General features: G+C 41.6%; 1 protein-coding gene across 1 annotated transcript in view; it reads left to right on the forward strand.

The window, feature by feature from the left end:
• Nucleotides 1-22,736, forward strand: part of PEX7 (peroxisomal biogenesis factor 7) — a 206,963-nt gene that overhangs the window by 171,254 nt on the left and 12,973 nt on the right. Inside the window, exon 9 of the mRNA XM_044289763.1 lies at nt 8,284-8,383. Within this exon, the coding sequence (XP_044145698.1) occupies nt 8,284-8,383 (100 nt within the window). The remainder of the gene's footprint in view (nt 1-8,283; nt 8,384-22,736) is intronic.

The following is a 22,736-nucleotide window of genomic DNA, read 5'->3' on the forward strand; positions in this document are numbered from 1 at the left end:
TTCATGAATCGGATCTTCGGTTCACTTCTTGAGCCGGCAGAAACTAGTGAACTGAAGATCAATGCGCATGCTCAGCTCATCGAATCTTCGGTTCACTTGCTGAGTCGGCTCTCAAGGTCAGGAGGGACTGGCTCCTGGCAAACACAACTCTGCTGCAGTGAAGCAGACTGTGATGTAGTGGCTATAGTTATTGCAGGGACTCAGATAATTGTCTGAGAGTTTTAGTTAAAAGAATCGTGTCACCGAGTCCCTACCAGACTTCCTGCTCTGCTACAGCATGTAGCAGAGCTGTGTGTGTACAGGGTGCATGTAGCAGTGTAGCATGATGCTACACTGCTGCATGCACCCTGTACACACACAGCTCTGCTACATGCTAGATTAATGCCCCCCTTCCCCCCGGACGGACTTACAGGGAGCCGCAGAGCAGGGAGCCTGGCAGGGACTCGGTGACTCACGGTTCTTTTAACTCAAAGAATCAAATGAGTCTCTGACTCATTTGATTCTTTTAACTAATAGACTCAGACGATTCTCTGAGTCCCTGCGACTCCCCCTGTGCTGTGAGTCAGTGCTGGCTGCCTCTGATTGGTTGGAGGGCGTGGAGGGGCGGGGCTAGCGTCCACTGTCGGCTCCTATTACACTGCCTGCTGCTGATCTGACTGAGCCGTTTCATTCGGATCAGCTCAGTCAGAGGAACCGACTCTTCCGGATCAGTGAACTGAATCGGTTCAAAAGAACGATTCGTTCATGATCCGGACATCACTAATCCTTTCACAAGCTTCTCACAATAGTTGGTCGGAATTTGGGCCCATTCCTCCTGACAAAACTGGTGTAATTGAGCCATGTTTGTTGGTCACCTTGCTCGCACCTGCCTTTTCAGCTTTGCCCATACATTTTCAATAGGATTGAGATCAGGGCTTTATGATGGCCACTCCAAAACATTGACTTTGTTATCATTGAATGGGTTGTGCGAGTTATGAAAAAAAAAATATATAGTAATGTAAATCTGATGGGCAGAAATATATAACTGAGCTAAGCAAGTTTTAGGTAAAAAAAATATATATTTCCGCATTTCCCTGGTTCTCTTCTGACATTTTGTTTACCTGCAATAACAACAATTTCTGCCTCTCCCCCTACTCTGCAAAGGGAGTGAATAAAGGTGCTGCCCTGAGTGACATGTATGTGCAGGACTACAAGTTCCAGCTGTACAATGACACTGTTGATACACAGGATCTTCCCCCTACCTGTCCTTGTGCAGAACTCCTCTAGTCTGTGAGCTCCTGTGCCCAGCATTTGTCTCCTCAATGCCTGCAGCTACTCAGTAAAGCCTTCAGCCCTGAGTCTGTGCAGCCAAAGGGGTTAAGAATCCAGAGAGAGAGTAATAAGTGCAGGGGGGCGTGGCCAGCACAGTGACGTCTAGTGTACAGACACACATCTGCTCTCTAAGATCTTGTGCTCGAATCATCATCCGAGCAGGGAGAGGCGCTGACATCACAGGTCACGTGACCCTCAGTAAAATCTGAGAAACCAGCAATTGAAGATAAAGTATGTGAATTGTAAAGTCCTTTCATTTGCCTAGTTAGAAACATACAAAGAACAAAAATAAATAAATCGGACAACCCCTTTAAGCCACTTTGTAACCAGTTTGACAGTATGCTTCGGGTCATTGTCTATTTGGAAGACCCCTTTCTGCCCAAGCCTTAACTTCCTGGCTGATGTCTTGAGATGATGCTTCAAGTGAAGTGCACCAGTCCCTCCTCCAGCAAAACAACCCCACAACATGATTCTACCACTCCCGTGTTTCACAGTTGGGATGGTGTTCTTAGGCTTCCAAGCTTCTCCCTTTTTCCTCTAAACGTAACCATGGTAATTATGGCCAAAAAGTTCAATTTTAGTTTTGTCAGACCACAGAACATGTCTCTAAAGATGTAGTTCTTTGTTCCTGTGTGCATTTGCAAACATTAATCTGGCTTTTTTATGTTTCTTTTGGAGTAATGGCTTCTTCCTGGCAGAGTGGCCTTCCAGCCCATGTTGATACAGTAATCGATTGACTGTGGATATTGACACAATCTTACCAGCTTCCGCCATCATCTTCACAAGGTCTTTTGCTTTTGTTATTTGGTTGATATGCACATGTCGGACCAAAGCACGTTCATCTCTGGGACACAGAACCCGTCTCCTGAGCGGTATAATGGCTGGACATCCCCATCTTGTTTGTACTTGCTTATAATTGTTTGTACAGATGAACGAGGCACCTTCAGGTATCTGAAAATTGCACCCAAGGTTGAGACAGACTTGTGCAAGTCCACAATTCTCTTCCTGATCTATTATCCTATGGGAAGTCCAGAATTGTTTGAAGGCATAGTAATCTTCGTGTATATAAACTTTTGACATTGCAGAAAGTATTAAAAATGCCTTAAAACATTCTCTCTCATTATTGTGGCATTTGGCAAATAATAATTATGGTAATACTAATTGACCAAAAACAAGGTTTATTCCGATTTCATGTCAGATATTGAGAAAAACATGCATATGTGTCTATTTATAAAGTGTATGTAAACTTCTGGTTTTAACTGTATTTAGATCACGTCAAGAAAAGGTATTTGTGGACAATGCAGGAGATGCTGGGATTGAATCACCTGTATGAATGAACGGAATAGGATCAGTACTGTAAATAGTAACTGGCGGTGAGAATGGAATGGCAGAGATTTCCATAGAGCAATCTGGTTCTGTTCCCTGAATTTGGCTTGCGTTAAAAAGATGTTTAATAAAGTAAATAATTCTGATGACAATGCACTTCCGTGCTCATTTACATCATTAGCGATATGCACTCGCCAAGCAAATGTTCCCCTATGACTTGTCTGTTTGCACAACCTGGCTTGATTCTTGTGTTCTCACTAAAGTGAATCTGTGAGACACATGTAATTGCTGCTTCTTGGGAAAACACGAGATAAGCTAGGAGGTAAAGTGGTGTAAGGAGAGCAAGTCATAAAAGTGCACAGTACAGTTTTTCTCTTTTGAATTTTAACTTTTATACAAACGATGAACCGCCAAAAATGAAAAATAACAGGACCAGATATGCAATTTAACAACAACACACCTGGCCCATTCATGGTATCATTTCTTTTGCAGGGTCAGTTGGCTCATTTCTAGAGCATTTATTTGAGGCAATAGACTATTCATACAAATCTCCTGGCTTATAATTAATTGTAATCAAAAGATTGTAAATCATTGGACTGTGGTACCTCTGAGTTGCTTGGAAACCCTCTGCATCTTTCAGACAAGCGGAGGAATATGCAGGAACAAGTAAGTATTCATCTCAGAGTTACCCAGTCCAATACACATTCTAACTGAAAAAATGAAGGGGGGGTATTAAGACCGTCATTTTAGAGGTCGGTCTTAATAACCCCTTGCGCTTATGATGGTTCCTCTGAAGTTATGAAGACCGCCAGTCTAAATGTAAGCCAGCTTCCATGCTGGCTTACAGTTAGACCATTTTGCAGCCCTTCAACGGCAATGCCACACATACTTTTTTAGACCTGGTTTGTGCGGAGAAAAGTTGCAGATTGCGGCGCAACTAACCTTTTCAAAGCAATCTTTGCCAGAAATATGCCTAATATAGGAGTATTTTTGCATAGTAAATGATCCCCTAAGTTCACAAAATTTAGCACACATATTAAAACTCCCAGTTTAATACTGATTAGAAGCCACTAGCCCAAAAAAATATTAGTTTGTGCCTTTTGTAATATTAACGATCCCATGTACTAACCAATCACTGCTTCTGGATTTAAATTGGGAATACAGTGTGGAGTATATAGTAATGGAGTAGCAGAACATGTTATAAGGTTTACTCAAACTCATCCCTTAGGGACAATATCTAGGATTTCAGCACAACTATGCACACCTACCTATCCTCTCTTTTTAGGAATAGGGGTTATATGGAGAGCAAATCCTGCTCCGTACACATAACTATCATTGCACAGTACATTGCAACCAGTCCTAATTCTCATTCTAGGCATTTATACACAAACATTCTCACATATGTGCATCATCAGTAAAGTAAAAGGAGGTTATATCATGTGCTGGGTCTGGTCACCAGCAGTGAAACACTGCCGGAATACCCACGACACTGACCCCAGCTGATTCAGCTGAGCAATAAATGGTAATCCACACCCCTCACTATCGGCATGGCAACTTGGGATTATGGTGCCGGAACACTATCCTGCCCACTGGTGGAGCCCAGATGAAGAGGAGGTGCTAGTGGTCTCACAAGACATTCTCTAATAACATCGATTGGCTCAGGGGTGCTGGGCATTACTGTTAACAGGCCCACAGATGGAATCAGGATGGAACAGGCCATGCAGAAGTTGTAGCATGGCAGTGACCAGAATAGCCCCACCCATCACAGCAGCTGATGACCAAAGCGTAGAGAAAAGCATAGGAGGTTGCCATGCGGATCCATAGGCAGTTCATATTAGCCAAAACCCTTCTAAAGGCGGGCATCAGAGAGTAAAAACATTACCTTCCTGCAAATTATACTATTTATATGTTACTCTACTTATATGTAGAGTTAACTGCAAATAGAAAAGAGGTGTGTAAATAGGTAGAAGTAGGGATATGATTAGGATAGGGATATAAATTATACGTATGCAAACCAGGATGACAAATTGGACTAATCCTAAACATGGTAGATGCAGTGGGTAGAGTTTAACTGTAACCAATATTTGCTGGGAATATAAAGAATAATAAAGAAAATATATATATATTGTAGAGTGCCAAAATGAAATATCCATCTTGCCTGCTGTTGGAGAATTTACCGATCAAAATCGCTCCCATGTATTGGTGAGGTGGCCAACTCGATCTCTTGAAATCTGAGGCATGAAAAACCACCCCTTTGAGAATCACAAGCATGTCGAGATACAGGTGTATCTTTTTCAAGGTTAATATAACTGGCATAGTGTCTCACCCATCATCTCAATTCCTGAATGGTTTTAACCCACAAATTGGACCCCGCATTAGCAGGTATACAGATAAATTATCCCCCTGGACTGGCAGTTGATGAAATACCTCATATGAAAGGTCTGTTGGGTAGCAGAGCTGGTAAAGGATTTACTAACCCCAAAAAACTGCAGTCTACATCTATAAATGCCCCTGATGCATCGGGATAACAAAGTTTCATCCCATTTCACTGGTATGAAATGCCTGTGTCCCAGTCAGTTCCTCAAGTTTTGATATAGGTAATTGATGGTTGTCCTCCTGCCATCTCGCCAATATCAGGATCTGCTCTAAGAATATCGCAATAACCTTCCCCCAAGATTCTCCTCACCTCAGGATAGGCTGAGGCAAAATTTACAATACGGACATCATCCTCCTCTATGGAATCTTAGGTGTCAACAATTTTTTTTTGTGTGTGTTTGTAAGGCATGTTGATGCCTTTTAAATCTGTTGAGGATATCCTCTCCTGAGGCATCTTTTGTGCAGATCCGGTGCTGCCAAAAAGTAATCAGAGAAGAGGAATTTCTTCTGGACTAGGTATTGTGCTTTTGGAATGCCAGACTTCAGAGCTCTAAGATGTCAACCATCTCATCATAACAAATTGTTAGTTGAGATGGGATACTGAAACATTTTGGTGGTAATCTGTGTCCACGCTAAAATTGATATCCAGAAATGTGATATTGGTAGCCTGGATGTCATAGATAAAAAACTAACCCCAAGTTATTCTTATTGAGAGCAGAAACAAAGTTGGTAAAGTGATCTTTTGTGCCCTTTCACAAGATGAAGATATCATCAATACATCTCAGCAACATAAGACTAGATTACATTCAACATTCTGTATCCATGCTGAAGACCATTGTCTTTCCACCAAGCCCTAGTAGAAGTTCACATAGATGGGTGCACATGAGCTGTCCATTGCAACCCTCTGAGCTGGAGGTAGAACTTATGGTCATGAAAAAATTGTAAGGTAGTACAATCTGAAGTAAATCAATGACCAAACCATGATGGTCATGGTAGTGACACCCACTGGTCCATAATGTTTTTATTGCTTCACATGCAGGTTCATGTGGAATGGAGCTGTAAAGCCCTTCCGCATCGAGACTGGCAAGAAAGGGTCTCTGTGCACCAGTAATACCGCTGAGTATCCCTTACATAGGAAGGAAGACCCAGAACAAAAAGAATGAATGAATATGCTCACATTTTATGTTATGCTATTTATGCCAGAAACTATTGCGTGTCCCTTATGGACTTTAGGAAAGCTGTAAAATGTCTGGGAAAATATTGGTAGCATAAAGTTATATTCATGCTGATCAATAAACCCAACATCAAGTACTCACTGCAATCAATGTGTTAATTCTCTAGTAAAGTAGACAATGGATAACTTTCAAGTACCCTGTAACACTTCTGGTCCTTTAGGATACGATAGCACATGGCTTTAGATTGATCTCGGCCAAGGACAACAATATCCCCCCGCCCCCTCATTCCACAGGGGGAGTTCCCTTACTTATGGGAGGATATTTCTTGGATGGAACTTGTAATTGTTATCAGGGATGAGCAAATTGACCTTGGCTGCTTCATCAGGAGTCTATCAGAAAAGCAATCTGACTGCTTGCTATAGTTCCTTAGGGAAACTATTAAGAAGTGTAAAAAAAAAATCTAATCTCCCCCCTTTAAAATTTAAATAAAAATACATAAAATATTAACATCATGGGCATCATCGCGTGCGAAAACGCACATAATCTTAAACTATAATGAGCAGCTTAGTGGTTAGCATTGGTGCCTTGCAGCGCTGTGGTCCTAGGTTTGAATCCGACCAAGGACAACATCTGCATGGAGTTTGTATGTTCTCACTGTGTTTGCATGGGTTTCCTCCGGCTACTCCAGTTTCCTTCCACACTCCAAAGACATACATACCTTAGATTATGAGCCCCATTGGGGACAGTTGGATGCTAATGTCTGTAAAGCGTTGTGGAATATAGTAGCGCTATATAAGTGCATATAATAAATTCACCCCAAACAGCAGAATTCCCCCCCCCCCCTAAATTAGTATATCTTTTTTTTCCAGTAATAAAATGCAAGAAAGACTATACATATGTTGTATTGTTGTAATCTTACTGACCCAGAGAATGAAAGTAACAGGTCAGTTTTACAGCATAGTAAAAGTTAAAAAATAAATAAAACTGGTGGAATGATTTTTTTTAAATCATTCCACCTCATTTGTCATTTTTTTTCTGCTTTCCCACCACATTTTATGCAACCGTAAACGGTGCCATTAGAAAGTGCATCTTGTGACGCAAAAAAAGCCCTCATACATTTATGTGAATGAAAAAATAACAAATGTATGGCTTTGGGAGGGCTGGGAGTAAAGAAAACAAAGATACGGAAAATCACCCAGTCTTGAAAGGGTTCATGAACATCTCTATTGCACATTTTGGAACAGGAATGGACTTCCCCAAACTGTGTATGGTATTGTGGTGACAGGTCCTCTTAAAGTCATCTTGAAGTAGCAATTATGATTTTTAGACTGATGTTTTTGGATGTCTACTGGTGTTTTTGAATCAGAGGATCTTAAAAAGAATCTGTCATTTCTCCTGACATGTCCTCATGCACTAACAATTCTAGAGCATATATTCACATATCCACTATTATTCCAATTTTATGAATGATTTGCCAGCAGTCTGTATTACAGGTCTAGCTGGATGTGTTACCAGTTGAGGGTGTTTCCCTGCCCAGTCTGACACAGTGCTAATTGGATGGTGCAGGGGCACATCCCCAACGGGTAACGCCCAATTGCACCTTTACTGCTGACTTCTAGCAATTCATTCAGAAACTTCTAGCAAGAATAATAGAGGAATGGCACAATACAGAGTTATGAAAAAATGTTCCAGAACTGTTATTTCATGGAGAATTCAAATAGTTAAAACGGGCATGTCGGGACAGGTGATTGGTAGCCATTAAGAGCATTGTACATCTAACATGGTACATCTTCTTCTAGAGTGGGTTCAGACATAACAGATATTTTCCATTGCAGATTTGTATGTGATGTGTAACATTGTACTATTGCTGTGGATTTGCCCTTGTTACCTTTGGCCCTTTGGTAATTGTCATAAATTTTAGGTGCGGAATTTGAACCAAACATTTTCCAGTGGCCTAGTGCCTATAGGCATTATTTTCCTGCAAGTTTTTATTTTATTTTATACAAATAAAATTTCTCTATTACTCCCAGTAGGTCTTCTTCATCTACATGCATTTGAAAAGTGAACTTATATTGCCCGTGTGCTTTCTCAACAGGTTATGGGACTTTGCCAAACCATCACCACTGCTTGAAACTGTGGAGCATCATACAGAGTTTACTTGTGGCCTTGACTTCAGCATTCTTGTCCCAGGACAGGTAGACATTTATTAATCCTTAAGGCTTCTCTGTATTTGTATGCTTATCCATTTGTACACAAGTAATAAATGTGAATGTCTAGAATAAATACAGAACGCATATAGAGTGATCAAAGCAACATTTTCATTGTTTAACCATTTCCAGACCGTGACAGTTTTTACCTTCCTGACCAATCCTAATTTTACTAATCGGAGGTGTCACTGTATGTAGTAATAACTTTGGAATGTTATTACTTATCCAAGTGATTCTGAAACTATTTTTGTGACGCATCGTTCTTCATGTTAGTGGGAAATTTGACTTGATAGTATATTTTTTGCTCATTAAGATGGAGTTTTTTCCCCCCAAAAGTAGGGGGAAAATGTCAGTGCATCTTATAGGGCGAATACTATTGAGTGTTTCTGTTATGGATATGCTTGTAAGTACAGTTGGACCAGAGAGCAATGAATACAGTGCTCCCTGTGCTGACTCTGTACTCACTACTCCCTGGTCTTCATCTGCCGGCTGGCACACGCTATGCTGTGACCTACGCACAGCATGAGGACATAGGCACAAATGTTGCTTTAGCCTCAAATGTTTCATGAGTGAGTAACAGAAGAAAAAGCACCCCATAATTTGCTACCTATTTTTTTTCCTGAATAAGACAACACCTTGTATGTGATCTTAATCTGCTGTTTAGACAGATTAAAGGGCTCAGAAGGGAAGGAGCACCATTTGGCTTGTAGAGGGCAGATTTTGCTGGAATGGTTTTTGGGTGCCATATCACATTAGAAGAGACCTTGAGGTACCCCCTACACAGGGCTGTGGAGTTGGAGTCAGATTCAAAGTTACTTTTGAGTGGAGTCGGTACAAATTACTCCAGGTTAAAAAATATTATTTGTTAATAATATTGTGTAAATAATATATTAGCTTTCATACAGATTTAGAAATGTTTAGAAATGGTAATCAATAATATATTTTATGTTCTGTCAATCCAAGGCCCTAATTCAGGAGTGCACAACCTGCGTAAAATGTAAAGGGTTATTAACAACTGAAATACTGTAATTTATGGCGTATTGTACATACAGTATATACTATAAATGTCTAGCTACACCTCCAGGACTCCCATGTAATGGGAGACTACATGAAAAATATGTGTGAGCAGCCACAAGACACACGTCTGTTACCAGATGGTCGAGGGCCGCACAGAATGGTTTTAAGGCCCTTAAAACCATTCTGTGCGGCCCTCGACCATCTGGTAACAGACGTGTGTCTTGTGGCTGCTCACACATATTTTTCATGTAGTCTCCCATTACATGGGAGTCCTGGAGGTGTAGCTAGACATTTATAGTATATACTGTATGTACAATACGCCATAAATTACAGTATTTCAGTTGTTAATAACCCTTTACATTTTATTTTTGGCCCTTGTCGTTGGGTCAGTCTGATATTGTGGCCCCCAACCAGAAAACATTGTGCACCCCTGCCCAATTGATTCAGCACAGTAATAAGCAGGGTGTTCTAGTAGTGATAGAAAATCAGTTCTCCTGTGTTCTCTCCTATTCCTTGTACTAGGTATCTTCATTTTACTCCAAGGCCCTTAGTTACAGTGCCTGAAATTGTGCTGCACATGCTCAGTGGTAAGTTCCTCCTCTAAAGACTAAAGGAGGAAGTTCACTACAGGCCATGCCTGCAGTCATCTCAGATCTGATAGAATAGGAAAAAAGCATTAATGGGGTTGTCTGGGAGTACCTAACTTTTCACAGGTGCCCCAAGCCTGCCTCTGCTATGAAAAGAATCATATTTGTGTATCCATGCCCAGCGCTCCAGATGGCGATTGCTCCTTAAAATTTGCAGATGGTGACAAGACTTTTTAGTCTTGTTGCCATTTGCGAGTGGACCATAGCGCTGCAGCTGAAGAGATACTTTTAGACCCAGATCGTATCTGTTTGAAAATGTGGCAAGTGCTGCACTCAGCCCGTGCCATGTTCTCAGCAGCAAAGGGGAGAAGGAGGCAGTCCCTTCCCCCCCTGTGCCGCTGCTACCTCTGCCACCAATGGACTGATAGCAGGGAGGAGGAGGGGAGGAACTGTTGCCACTGCGCCATCAATGAATATAATTAACACATTAATTTAAGTGTAGGCAGTGGGTGCCCGACCTCTGACATGGCGCTGTGATCCCCGATAATTAACCCCTCCGGTGCCGCACCTGAGGGGTTAATTGCCGGGGATTGCAGCGCCATGTCATAAAGGGCGGGTGCCGGGTATGTGATACCGCTGCCGGCACTGAAATTAATGTGTTAATTATATTCATTGGTCGCGCAGTGCGCCCCCAAACCCTCCCAGTATTATAACTAGTATAATCATTGGTGGTGCAGTGGCCACAGGCATACCCCCCCCCCCCCCCCATTGTTATATTCATTGGTGGCAGTGGCCACAGGGTCCCCTCCCCTCCTCCTCAGTGGTGGTGCAGTGGCAGCTTCTGATCGGAGCCCCAGCAGTGTAAACCTTGGGCTCCAATTGGTTACCATGGCAGCCAGGACGCAACTGAAGCCCTGGCTGCCATGGTAAGCTCCCTGCTGCTGTGTGCACTATGCACAGGGCAGCAGGGAGAGTGTGAAGTCCTATTTACCCTAATAGAGCTCTATCAGGGTGAATCAGCTGTTTGACGAGAAGGTCATGCTCCATGCGAGCTCAGCCTTCCCTTCATTGTTTATCTGCTTGACGTCGTCATCGCAGCGGTGACCAGGTGTAATTACATAATGAGACAGCTCTGTAGTATTCAAGTGTATAGGAAACACATTGAAGTGAATGGAAGAAAAAAAATACAATGCAACAGTAATCTGCAAACACAAATAACGTACAATAATGCCATAGTTATAGAAAATATTCTGGTGCTAATGCTACGCTTATTTTGTAAATTTGAGATTCTTGGCAAATACATTTTGACTTAATTTAATTGAGCCCGTCTGCCCTAATTAGACTAAGTATAAAACTGTAGTCTGCTCTCATTACATTCATTAGAAGCCGGCTGGCACCATGAGAGGTATGGTCCTTTTTAACACAACGTTTCGGGCAGAAAGGATGCCCTTCATCAGGCTAGTCGTAAGGGCATCCTTTCTGCCCGAAATGTTGTGTCAAAAAGGACCACTATGTCCGGTTAATGCAAATAAAAATCACTTAATCATAACTTGGAGTGCTGTCTAAATTGTTGAATAGTTATACTTTCCAAAAGGTGGAGCCAGGAACATACCACGATGTGCACCCAAACCGGTCAGAAATAGAGTGCTGTGATCACTACGAGATTCCAATACCATGAGAGGTATGGAGTGGTCTCAGCATGCATGTTGGTACCTGAATTCCTTGGATTTAATAGAGGCCATTATGGCACCAAAATTTTTAAAAGGCAAATTGGAACCTGCACTCACTGAATGTTATGGTAGCTGTAATGGCACATAACAGGTAGTATTTAGTGTTAGGTTCCGATCTTATAGAGATCGCCTTGACGTTTGGCAGACGGGCCCAAATAATTTTGTACAAAGTGTATTTGCCAAGATTCTCAAATTTACAAAATAAGCGTAGCATTAGCACCAGAATGTTTTCTATAACTATGGCATTATTGTACTTTATTTGTGTTTGCAGAGTGCTGTTGCATTGTGGTTTTTTTCTTCGTGTTTCTAACCATGGCGGCGTGCACCTGTGCTTTGGGATGTGCGGACTGACCCCCCTTTTTTTTTGCAGTTGTATAGAAGTGAATGGGATGACTTGTAATTACACCTGCTCACCTCTGCGCTGTCGACTGCTAGCAGGTAAACAATAAAGGGAAGTGCAGCCTTCCCTTCAACCACCTGATCGGCAGGGGTCCGACACCCAGCACCCCCGCCGATCTGATATTGATTGCCTATCCTGAGGATAAATTAAATATTTTATAAAGATAATAGTAATCTATTATTATTATAACTGGTGATATTGGAATGAGAGTTCTCATTCCAAATGATCCTTCAGCATCAATTGTAATAAGTATTGTTTAGCTCATTCACTGTGACTGTTCATACGCTTTACTAAATAATAAGCTCCTGTAGTCGGAAACCGCAGTGAAAGATAAATGGGTTTTATCGAGGTTGAAATCAGCAATGTTGAAGCAGCTTACCTACATTACAGTGTTGCTCAGTCTTTCAAGAATGCTGACTGGTTTTCTTGCAGCTTGAAATCTAATCCCTGTGTGTTTTATTGTCAAACTGTTATTCACCCACTTACTACACAGCTTGGCCATCAGCCCACGCAACCAGGAACTGTGAACAATATACCCATAATGTAGATTGTTGGACTTTTCATTAAAGGGAACCTGTCACAGGGATTTTGTGTATAGAGCCAAGGACATGGGTTGCTAGATGGCCGCTAGCACATCCGCAATATCCAGTCCCCATAGCTCTGTGTGCTTTTATTGTGTAAAAAAAGCCGATTTGACACATATGCAAATGAACCTGAGATGAGTCCTGTCCCTGAGATGAGTCACGTACAGGACTCATCTCAGGTTCATTTGCATATGTATCAAATCGTTTTTTTACACAATAAAAGCACACAGAGCTATGGGGACTGGATATTGCGGATGTGCTAGCGGCCATCTAGCAACCCATGGCCTCAGCTCTATACACAAAATCCCGGTGACAGGTTCCCTTTAAGTTCAGTACTATCTGTTTTTCCGCAAGTTAAATCATAACATAAACTTGATTTGTATCGTAATATGGATACGCTCCTATAGATTTGCCTGTATGTATACAATATAATAACTTTCTATAGCATAGTGCAATGTATGTCTTTACTGCAAGTAAATATCACTTTGGGTAGTGCATTTTTTCATGAAAAACTTTTGAGAACCCGATTTTGACATATTTAGATAAGAAGACATGATATAGATGGCCATCACTGGGGGACCACCTCTCTTAGCCAGTGCGTAGATCCCCTACAAGCTGCAGTTCTAGCTGTGGAGAACTCCCTCGGGGACATTTATCAATGTCTTTACACCACAATAATGGTGTAAAAAGTTGAAGATCATGGCACACACCATATTTGCGCCATAATTTGCAAATTTTAGAGGTTCTCGCATCTTAATAAATTAGGCACATTTCACTCTTTCGAAAAGGGATCATGACTGGTGCAGGGAAATGCCAGTCTTGATAAATGACCCCTAGTGTATCTGTACATTATATAGACTATTCAATTATAAAGACGAATCAGTGGAATGAGGAATACAGAAACTGATGTGGACCCTCTTGGTTATTAACTAATTTGGTGTACGGCTGAACCAGAGTGTGGAATCTAAGGGATTATGTGTTCTACATCCCCGCAAGAAAGTAATGAGTCTTACACAGGGAATCCCTGGGTTGCTACCCCTGAAGTAGCCTCTGTTAGCAACATGCTGGTGCACGTTTGCACAGAAGACACCAAGATGCGGTGCCAAGGGGGCAAGCAAAATTCATAGGCAGTGTAGACCTCAAGGAAATCTGAGTTGGGTCACGTAGTCATGTGGAAGTTAGGTAATGCGGCAGGCAGGAATTTGAGATAAGGTCCACAAACTGGATCGCTAACAGCAAACTCAGTAGCAAGCACGTTAACAGATAATAGGAACCAAATGGACATTGTTGCTCAGGCTTTTGGTGAGGGAGAATGGCTCTTAAGAAGCCCATGGTTACAGTGCTTTGGCTGGATAAGGCATCATTATTGTGCACTGACCCTTTAAAGGGGTTTTGCCATGAGTGATGTAAAAAATAACCCCCCCCCCCCTGTTTTTAACTCATTGGTGGCCAGTGCGGTTGCCCCCCCCTCCCCCCTCCCCTGTAGTTAACTCATTGGTGTCCAGTGGGCCCCCCTCTCTCCCCTGTAATTAACTCATTGGTGTCCAGTGGGCCCCCCTCCCTCCCCTGTAATTAACTCATTGGTGTCCAGTGGGCCCCCCTCCCTCCCCTGTAGTTAACTCATTGGTGTCCAGTGGGCCCCCCCTCCCTCCGCTGTAGATAACTCGTTGGTGGCCAGTGGGCCCTCTCCCCTCCCTCCCCCTCCTAATTTAAATCACCCCCCTATCATTGGTGGCAGTGGAGACTACCGATCGGAGTCCAAGTGTAATCGCTGGGGCTCCGATTGGTAACCATGGCAACCGGGACGCTACTGCAGTCCCGGTTGCCATGGTTGCTTAGCAATTTAAAGAAGCTTCATACTTACCAGCGAGCTGCGATGTCTGTGACCGGCCGGGAGCTCCTCCTACTGGTAAGTGAAAGGTCTGTGCGGCGCATTGCCTATAGCACAGACCTGTCACTTGCCAGTAGGAGGAGCTCCCGGCCGGTCACAGACATCGCTGCTCGCAGGTAAGTATGAAGCTTCTACAAATTGCTAAGTAACCATGGCAACCGGGACTGCAGTAGCGTCCCGGTTGCCATGGTTACCGATCGGAGCCCCAGCGATTACACTGGGACTCCGATCGGTACTCACCACTGCCACCAATGAAAGGGGGGGGGGGGGCGATTTTAATTAGGAGGGGGAGGGAGGGGAGAGGGCCCACTGGCCACCAATGAGTTATCTACAGCGGAGGGAGGGGGGGCCCACTGGACACCAATTAGTTATCTACAGCGGAGGGAGGGGGGGCCCACTGGACACCAATGAGTTAACTACAGGGGAGGGAGGGGGGCCCACTGGACACCAATGAGTTAACTACAGGGGAGGGAGGGGGGGCGGCCGCACTGCCCACCAATGAGTTAACCAGGGGCAGTCATGTACACCGTTTTTCAGTATATTCTAACCTGAAGCGTCCCCATCACCATGGGAACGCCTCTGTGTTAGAATATACTGTCGGATCTGAGTTTTCACGAAGTGAAAACTCACCTCTGAAAAAGCTTTTATGCAGACGGATCTTCGGATCTGTCTGTATGAAAGTAACCTACGGCCACGGATCACGGACACGGATGCCAATCTTGTGTGCATCCGTGTTCTTTCACGGACCCATTGACTTGAATGGGTCCGTGAACCGTTGTCCGTCCAAAAAATAGGACAGGTCATATTTTTTTGGCGGACAGGAAACACGGATCATGGTCTCGGCTGCAAAACGGTGCATTTTCCGATTTTTCCACGGACCCATTGAAAGTCAATGGGTCCGTGAAAAAAAACGGAAAACGGCACAACGGCCACGGGTGCACACAACGGTCGTGTGCATGAGGCCTAACTGTCACAGCTTCTAACAGAAGATACAGCTGGTGGCAGTTGAGGATTTACTAAGCGCATGCTACCACCTCAGTGAGGTGGACAGAGAAATAAGGAAAAGAACAAACAGCAGGTGGCCCTATTCAGATACATTTTATTGAATAGCTCTGGCTATAGATTTTTTTTTAATTACATGCAATTACTGAAGTATTCAGATGGTGGATTGAAAAATGTACAATATTTTTTATGGCACAACCCCTTTAAGAAGGAGTGCATCTGTGCATGGTAGCATAGCGGGGAGCCAAAACAGAAGAGCTACAGAAAAGAGAGGACACAGACAGAGCAGCATCACATAGGAAGAGCCACATACGACGGAGGGTAAGGGAGTGCGGCATCACATGCTGCTTAAATGCCGATCATCCCATCACCTGACGGTCGGCTCATCTGAATTGAGAACAGACACCAAATAGGGCTATTTTGTACATTTTGAAATTTTTATTTTTTTTCTTAAGTTTTACCTATTTATAATGTTTCATGTTAATACAGTTGCTTGCAATTACTAAATGTAGACTATAGAAAGGTGATTACACCAATTCAGTGCAGAAAACTGTTAATATCGTGATGTGAATTAATATCAAATTCAGTGAGCCATAGCTTTAAAAAAAAAATATGCTTACCAAGCAGATGTACAGAGTATTCATATCTCGCAACCATTTCTTGTAGGTGTACATTCAATGATCTTTTGCACAATTATGGAGAATTGTACAATAAAATCAAAGCAAATGAGCAAAACGGATTAATTTAATCTACAATTTGTTTGTGCCTGCCGCTCCACGATTCACACATACTCAATATTATGCCAACATTGTTTTTGTAATGCAAATTCATGCATTTTAGTCAGCGTACAAGTATGTACCGATTATGTATTGAGAGGCAATGTCTGAATCGAAAAGTGCTGGAAGAGTTTAAATGCGTGTGTTTTTGTGAATGTGGACTTTAAAATGACTGCTACTGTATATAAATCAAATTTGGTGGGAACAATGGAAGCTGTCTGCCCACATTCATTCTCTGTCACCCTTCACTCATTCTACAAAACATCTTGAGAGAGTAAAAGGTATACATAGGTGAATGCATCATTCCATTAATATGAAAATAACGGGCAGATGAAGCCTCTTTCATTCTTATCACTTTGAATTTGTACTAAAGAGTGAACTGGAACATTTTCTTCCTTCAAGAACTTGGTCGTTTTCATAAAGGAAAACTAATGTATACATATCTACGTGGAGAAATGTGACTTTTAATATCTTCACAAAATGTTCTCCCTTTCCATACATTTTTTTTTTATTGAAACCTCAAACTTATTGGCGTTAGCAAAGAAAATATTCCTTTTATCACCGTTAAAGTAGGAAGAAATTGCTGGACTACATAATGGAAAGGCTTTCCCCTTCATGGATAAATTCAACTAGAATCCTATCTCTTGTGGCCACCAATTAAGATAGCTTACACATCACAGAAATGGAAGTGTTCAAAGTAATAGCATACAATAATATCCATCTAGAATATGTTAAATGTAGAGACTGTGCAAAATATTAATATAATTCACGTGTTACTAATTCACATGCCTGTACATGAACAATAAATAGAAGCTCTTTGCGCACATTTTTGATCAAACGTGTGTTGGACCCATTTACCAATGTCAAAATGGCTTCTGCAGATGGGTACCTAACACTAACAGAACTGCATCTCCTGGGCCTAACCTAAACCTACAATGTTCAGGGCTTTTAGGAACCAGCTATATTTATACTTTATACTATATTTATCCCTGGTTCCTTTTTTTGCATGCAAAACAGGGTGCTACCATATTTTGTTTGCCCAATTAATTGTTGGCATCCATCATAATACAGCCTCACTAGTTGCATCTAGATATGACTGCATTATACAGAAGAAGACTGCTGCAGGGTAGCATGACAAATATCTAACAATTTCACAGTCACCTTGACATTAGTGTTAATGAGGTTGTCTGGCCAATTCTTCACTTCTACTAGAATAGTGCCATTTCCTGTGTTGAGATGAACTAGGAAGTACAGTAAAGACGGATGTAGGATCCAGAGAGCGGTGAGTATTTTCTTTTTTTTTTAAGCCGTTCAGACCATTTTTATTTATTTTTTTAGCTACCAGCTTGGCAACCACTTTACAATACTAAATTCAGACTTACTTACATGTAGTTTCTTATAAATTAACGTACTCTATTGCTGAAATCCTAAAATAACCTGTCAACTGTACATGAGCTCAGGCCAGACACACAGCAGCCTTTTTCTGAATGTGTTTAGTCCTTGTTCTATATCATAATTATGTTACACTATTGCAGTATATCTAGTGGGAATTTACGCTACTGTATTTGGGAGATATGTCCACGTTTGGGACCTAAAAAGAGAAAGTCTAGAGAAGCTCCTTAAAGGAGAAATGTTATATTACTTTTTGTCTGTCCCTTTTTGAAATAATCATTTGTTGTTTTGTCTTATTACTAAGCAGCCAGGAAAAGTGACCAGCTTGGACATAAAACAACTTGACTCTGTGTAACATACACATGTCACAGTGCGGTGTGGGAGGATAACTCCACACCGACCACAAGAGGGAAGGGAAAAGGTACTCGGCCTGGGAAAGAGGGAAAGGTCACCACCTAGTGAATCCCTAACCTAAGCCCTGACTACTATAAGTATGAACAGACCTTGATGGTAGGAATTTTCTTACGCTGTAATCTAGGGCCCTATCTGACCCTAAAGTGCCCTGGAAATAAGTGTCAGGACAAGAGTGGACCTGTTCCCTTTCCAGCTGAAGGAACAGGAGATAGCATGATGGGTGAGGCCAGACTAAATAGAGTAGGAATTACCACTTAAGCTACACCTGAGACCAGAGGTGTGGTCATACCCAGCCACAACACAGAAGAGTAAAACCAGAGAGGCTGTCAGATCACATCACGTGCAGCCAGTCTCCTAGATCTTCTGATCCCTGTCACAGGAGAGACTGTGACAACACAATGCTGACAGACTTGAAGACCGGGAAGTCTATAAATACTGTATGGCATTTGGTGACTATAAAACTCACATCATTATGCACTTTTATTGACCCGATATACATTAGAAGAGGAGCTAGTAGCTGAAAGGACTACCTTGCAGGGGTTTTCTGGAATTTGGGAATCTCTATAAAGCACTGTAAGCAAATGGAAATAGAATAATTAGTGGAAGTGTGCCAAATCAATGACTAAAAAGCTCACCATGTAATGCGGTGGCTCTACACTGGGATGTGAGTGGAGATTGAATCAAGTAAAGTGACATGGTGTGCTTATTAGTCTGCGGCACACTTTCTCTAACCTTTCATGTATGACTTAGCCCACTGCTGATACTCATCTAGCACCTCCTGATGAAGCTTCTGAAAAACATGTGTTAGGGTGCTGGACAGTGTGGAGCAGGAGTCCACACTGTACATAAGGATTTGTAGGTTTAGGAACTAGATAATTAGAAAACGGTAACAGAAATGTGTCGAGTTTTAGTGTTTGGACAAATACGCTCTAACCTATCCAATTCACCGGAAGCTGTTAGGCAATGGTACCACTAGTGAAACGTTGCTCATATTAAACTGTGTATAATAAACAGCAGTGATTAGTAACTGGAGGTTATGATTTCAGATGTGGGGGTTTTCTTTTGTCTGTCAGCCATTGTATGCAGGGACCTCAGATTATTGCTGTTACTATTAGTGTCTATGAATGAAGTGCTAGAATAGAGCAGATCCATTATGTGAAGTCAGGGAGGATGTAGATTGATGATTCCCAGGTTGCCTGTGTGTCAGCTCCACACAGTGCTTGTCAGAAAAAAGATTGGAAATAAATTGATGTATGTATCTACTGATGACAAGCTTACTACATGTAAAATTGTTTATGAGAGTATATCAGACTGATACCTAATGTGATATAGTAGCACACTGGGAACAGAGAATGGCCATTCTTCAGCAAGTATGATATATAGGTTAAACAGTCTATAAAATATAGAATCCGTATTGATATCAACATAAAATAAAACTATCCTAGGTCGTAGCATAAAGCTCGTCCTAGCTCTGGTTTGGACATTAAGATGAGGACTTTCTCACGTGCTGAGTAAAGTATAAATCAGGATTTTTTTAGTACGTTAGAAGTTGTATTAGTGCAGGCCCTTGCCTGGCCTTTATTTTGCTATATTGTATTACATAGCCTAGTTAGGGGTATTGCATTGACGCTATTGCTTCACAGAAGATTTCTGAAGTTGAGGGAGCTATTGTTTTCAGGACAGCTGTCAGAAACAGGTTTGATTTTGTCTACATTTCTCCAGTCCACCTGTTTTGATTTGAACAAAAGTGGCATGACGTCCATAGTGATATCACATGACACCCCCTCCCCCATCCAGCTGTTTGCATACAAACATAGCTGGGGTTCACCTGATTAAAGTGCCATTTTACTTTTATTGATCTCCATTCCTGAGTTATGATACTTTATCTTAATATACAAATACGGTCTTTGGTGCAATGAGGGCTTCACCGTTGCTGTTTTTGCACCCAAGCTCCATGCCTATCTGTTAGTATCCCCTCCTGTCTGCTTTGATTGACAGGGCCAGAGAGTGGCTGGAAAGGAGTGGAGCTTGGGTGCAACAAGAGCAATAGTGACACCCTCATTGCACAAATGACCTAATTTGCATATTAAGAAAAAGTATCATAACTCCGGAACAGAGCCCCATATCAGCAAAAGTATTTTAATCAAGTGAACCATAGCTATGTGCCTATGCAACAGATGTGAGGTCACTGGTGACAAGTTCCCTTTGAATGCATTCAAGGGAATATCTTCAAAATGAACATTGATCTTAACCCAAAAAACAATGACAGATGCTCAGTAAATTCAGCTACTCCCTGCATTGCTGATTAACAGTGAATGTAGCTGAGCAATGTCTTTATTTTACTCTGCATGTAGCATAACATTTACAATATTTTTGACAGATATGAGAAAGCTATCATAGACAGAATATATAGTCAAGGTTCCTAAGTATTATCATACAAGGATTGCAGTTTCAGAAGACAGCAGTGCTCCTGTGAGCGCCGCAGCCTTCTCTCTGCTTTTCCTAGCCTGAGTGAGGACACGTTCATCAACCACATGGGCTAGGGGAAGCTCAGCTCCATTTAAGTGCAATACCAAGCTGCTATACAATGTACGGCACTGTGCTTGGTAAGCTGCGAGAAGGCACAGGAGCACTGCTGACTTCTCAAAACAGCTAATAGGTTAATCAGATATTGATGACCTATCCAGAGGATAGGTCATCAGTAAGAAAATAAATATCCGTAAACTGTTTTAAAGGCTACGCATATGTATTAGTCATTTTTTAATGACTGATTTACATGTATTTGGGGCTAATAAATATATTTATTTATTTTTTAAAGTTTGCACGGTTTGGCTGCTACAGCTGTTGTATTTTACATTATACAGCAGCTCCCAAAAGCTGTTCTGTGATAAATCCGTGAGACTGGCAGTCTGAGGGCTTTTTCTCTGGCACCCCTTTGACCTCTACTGAACACTTTTTTTAAGCTGATTTTTGCCCAAATCAACATTCCCTCCAGACCCCCCCCCCCCCATACATCTATAAGCTTAGTTTGGCATTGTGTGTATGTATGTTGGAGTGGAGAAGCTTTTAGCAGACAGCTCTGATGGCAGCTTCATTCCCAAGAGAACAAAAGAATCAAGTGTTGAAATTCAAAGCATCCAATGCTTTTCTCCTCGAGATAATGTTGGTAGGACCCCATACATGTCCGGTTTGCCCAACAATACTTTATTATGTATGGAGACCTTTAGTCTTTTCTACATATACTTTATGGGTTAAACTGCTTAGCATATTTGCACCATGCAAAATACAGAAATAGGCTCATGAAGGTTTCCAGTTGTGCACCTCTGATCTGTATATTAAGGTGCTTGTCAGAGTTAAATAGTTTCCACATTCTAATAAAACAATCATAATGTACTCACTTGTATCTCGCCTGCCGTTCTCATGACATACTGCTTGGGGGGAGATGCAGGTGAGTATGTGATTTAAAAAAAAAAAAAAAATGTATAACATTATACTGGCATGGAACTAATTTTTGCCTAACTCGGATAACCCATTTAATCTACAGCTGTAAAGTTCTGTCAGTTTGTGAGATATGTTCAAGGCTGTTAGCTATGCACATTTTCAGAAATAAGTCAGTCACAGTTATCCTCACTGACTCCTTAGGTAATAGGTCATAAGGTAAAACTTTTATTCTTGTCCTAACCGAAATATGCTGAAAGATCACATTCTTCTTATTACATAAAGTCATTAAAGAGTTGAAGGGGCAATAATTCCATAATACATTCCAAAAAGAGGCAACTATTATTGCTGTGTGTGTAATACAGTATGCCAAGATTGAAAGACTTTATACTCTCTTGCAACCTTTCTTTTGGGTTGGCTCCGCCCAAAAAACATTCTCCTAAAGGATCTCATTATAATTAGGGGGGTTCTGTTTGCCTCAGTTATGTGCCGAATCCTGCAATTCCATTATTTTCATTCTTCTGCTCCTATAACAAAACTGAAAAAAGGAAATAAGTGTAAATGTGAAAGCAGCCTTATTTAAACTTCTGGTGAATGATGTAAAAAATACACAAAATGACAGAATGCCTTTTTCCTCTATTCCTCCGAAGAAATAGTAAATGGTAATCAATAAGTCCCGTGTACCTGATGATGGTCCCAATGAAAACTACATCTATGAATTTAGCAGTAGGGATGAGTGAGTGAATGAATAAATGAAAAGTGTCTGGATCACTATTCCAGCAATGAGGAGAGCGGACAGGAGCGGGAAAGCTACTGAACATGTTAGTCCAACACTGAATGCAAAGATGGTGGACCAGAAGAATAAACATCAGGGGGCACTCCGAAAGTACAGTAAAAAATGGAAAATTATTTTATTGCATGTACATAGCAGTAATACTTCTCTTGTCTTCTGTGCATGGTAATGACTTGTGATTAATAAAAGTGCAATAGTCACTGCTCTCACTGTAAAATAATTATACTCCAGAGACATGACTGTGCACCTTACAAAAATGAGAAGCACCTCCACTTCAATACTTTATCAGATTTCTCTTATGAGATACAAGCAGTTGT

This window comes from Bufo gargarizans, chromosome 4, assembly GCF_014858855.1.
Source record: "Bufo gargarizans isolate SCDJY-AF-19 chromosome 4, ASM1485885v1, whole genome shotgun sequence".
NCBI classification, from domain to species: Eukaryota; Metazoa; Chordata; class Amphibia; order Anura; family Bufonidae; genus Bufo; species Bufo gargarizans.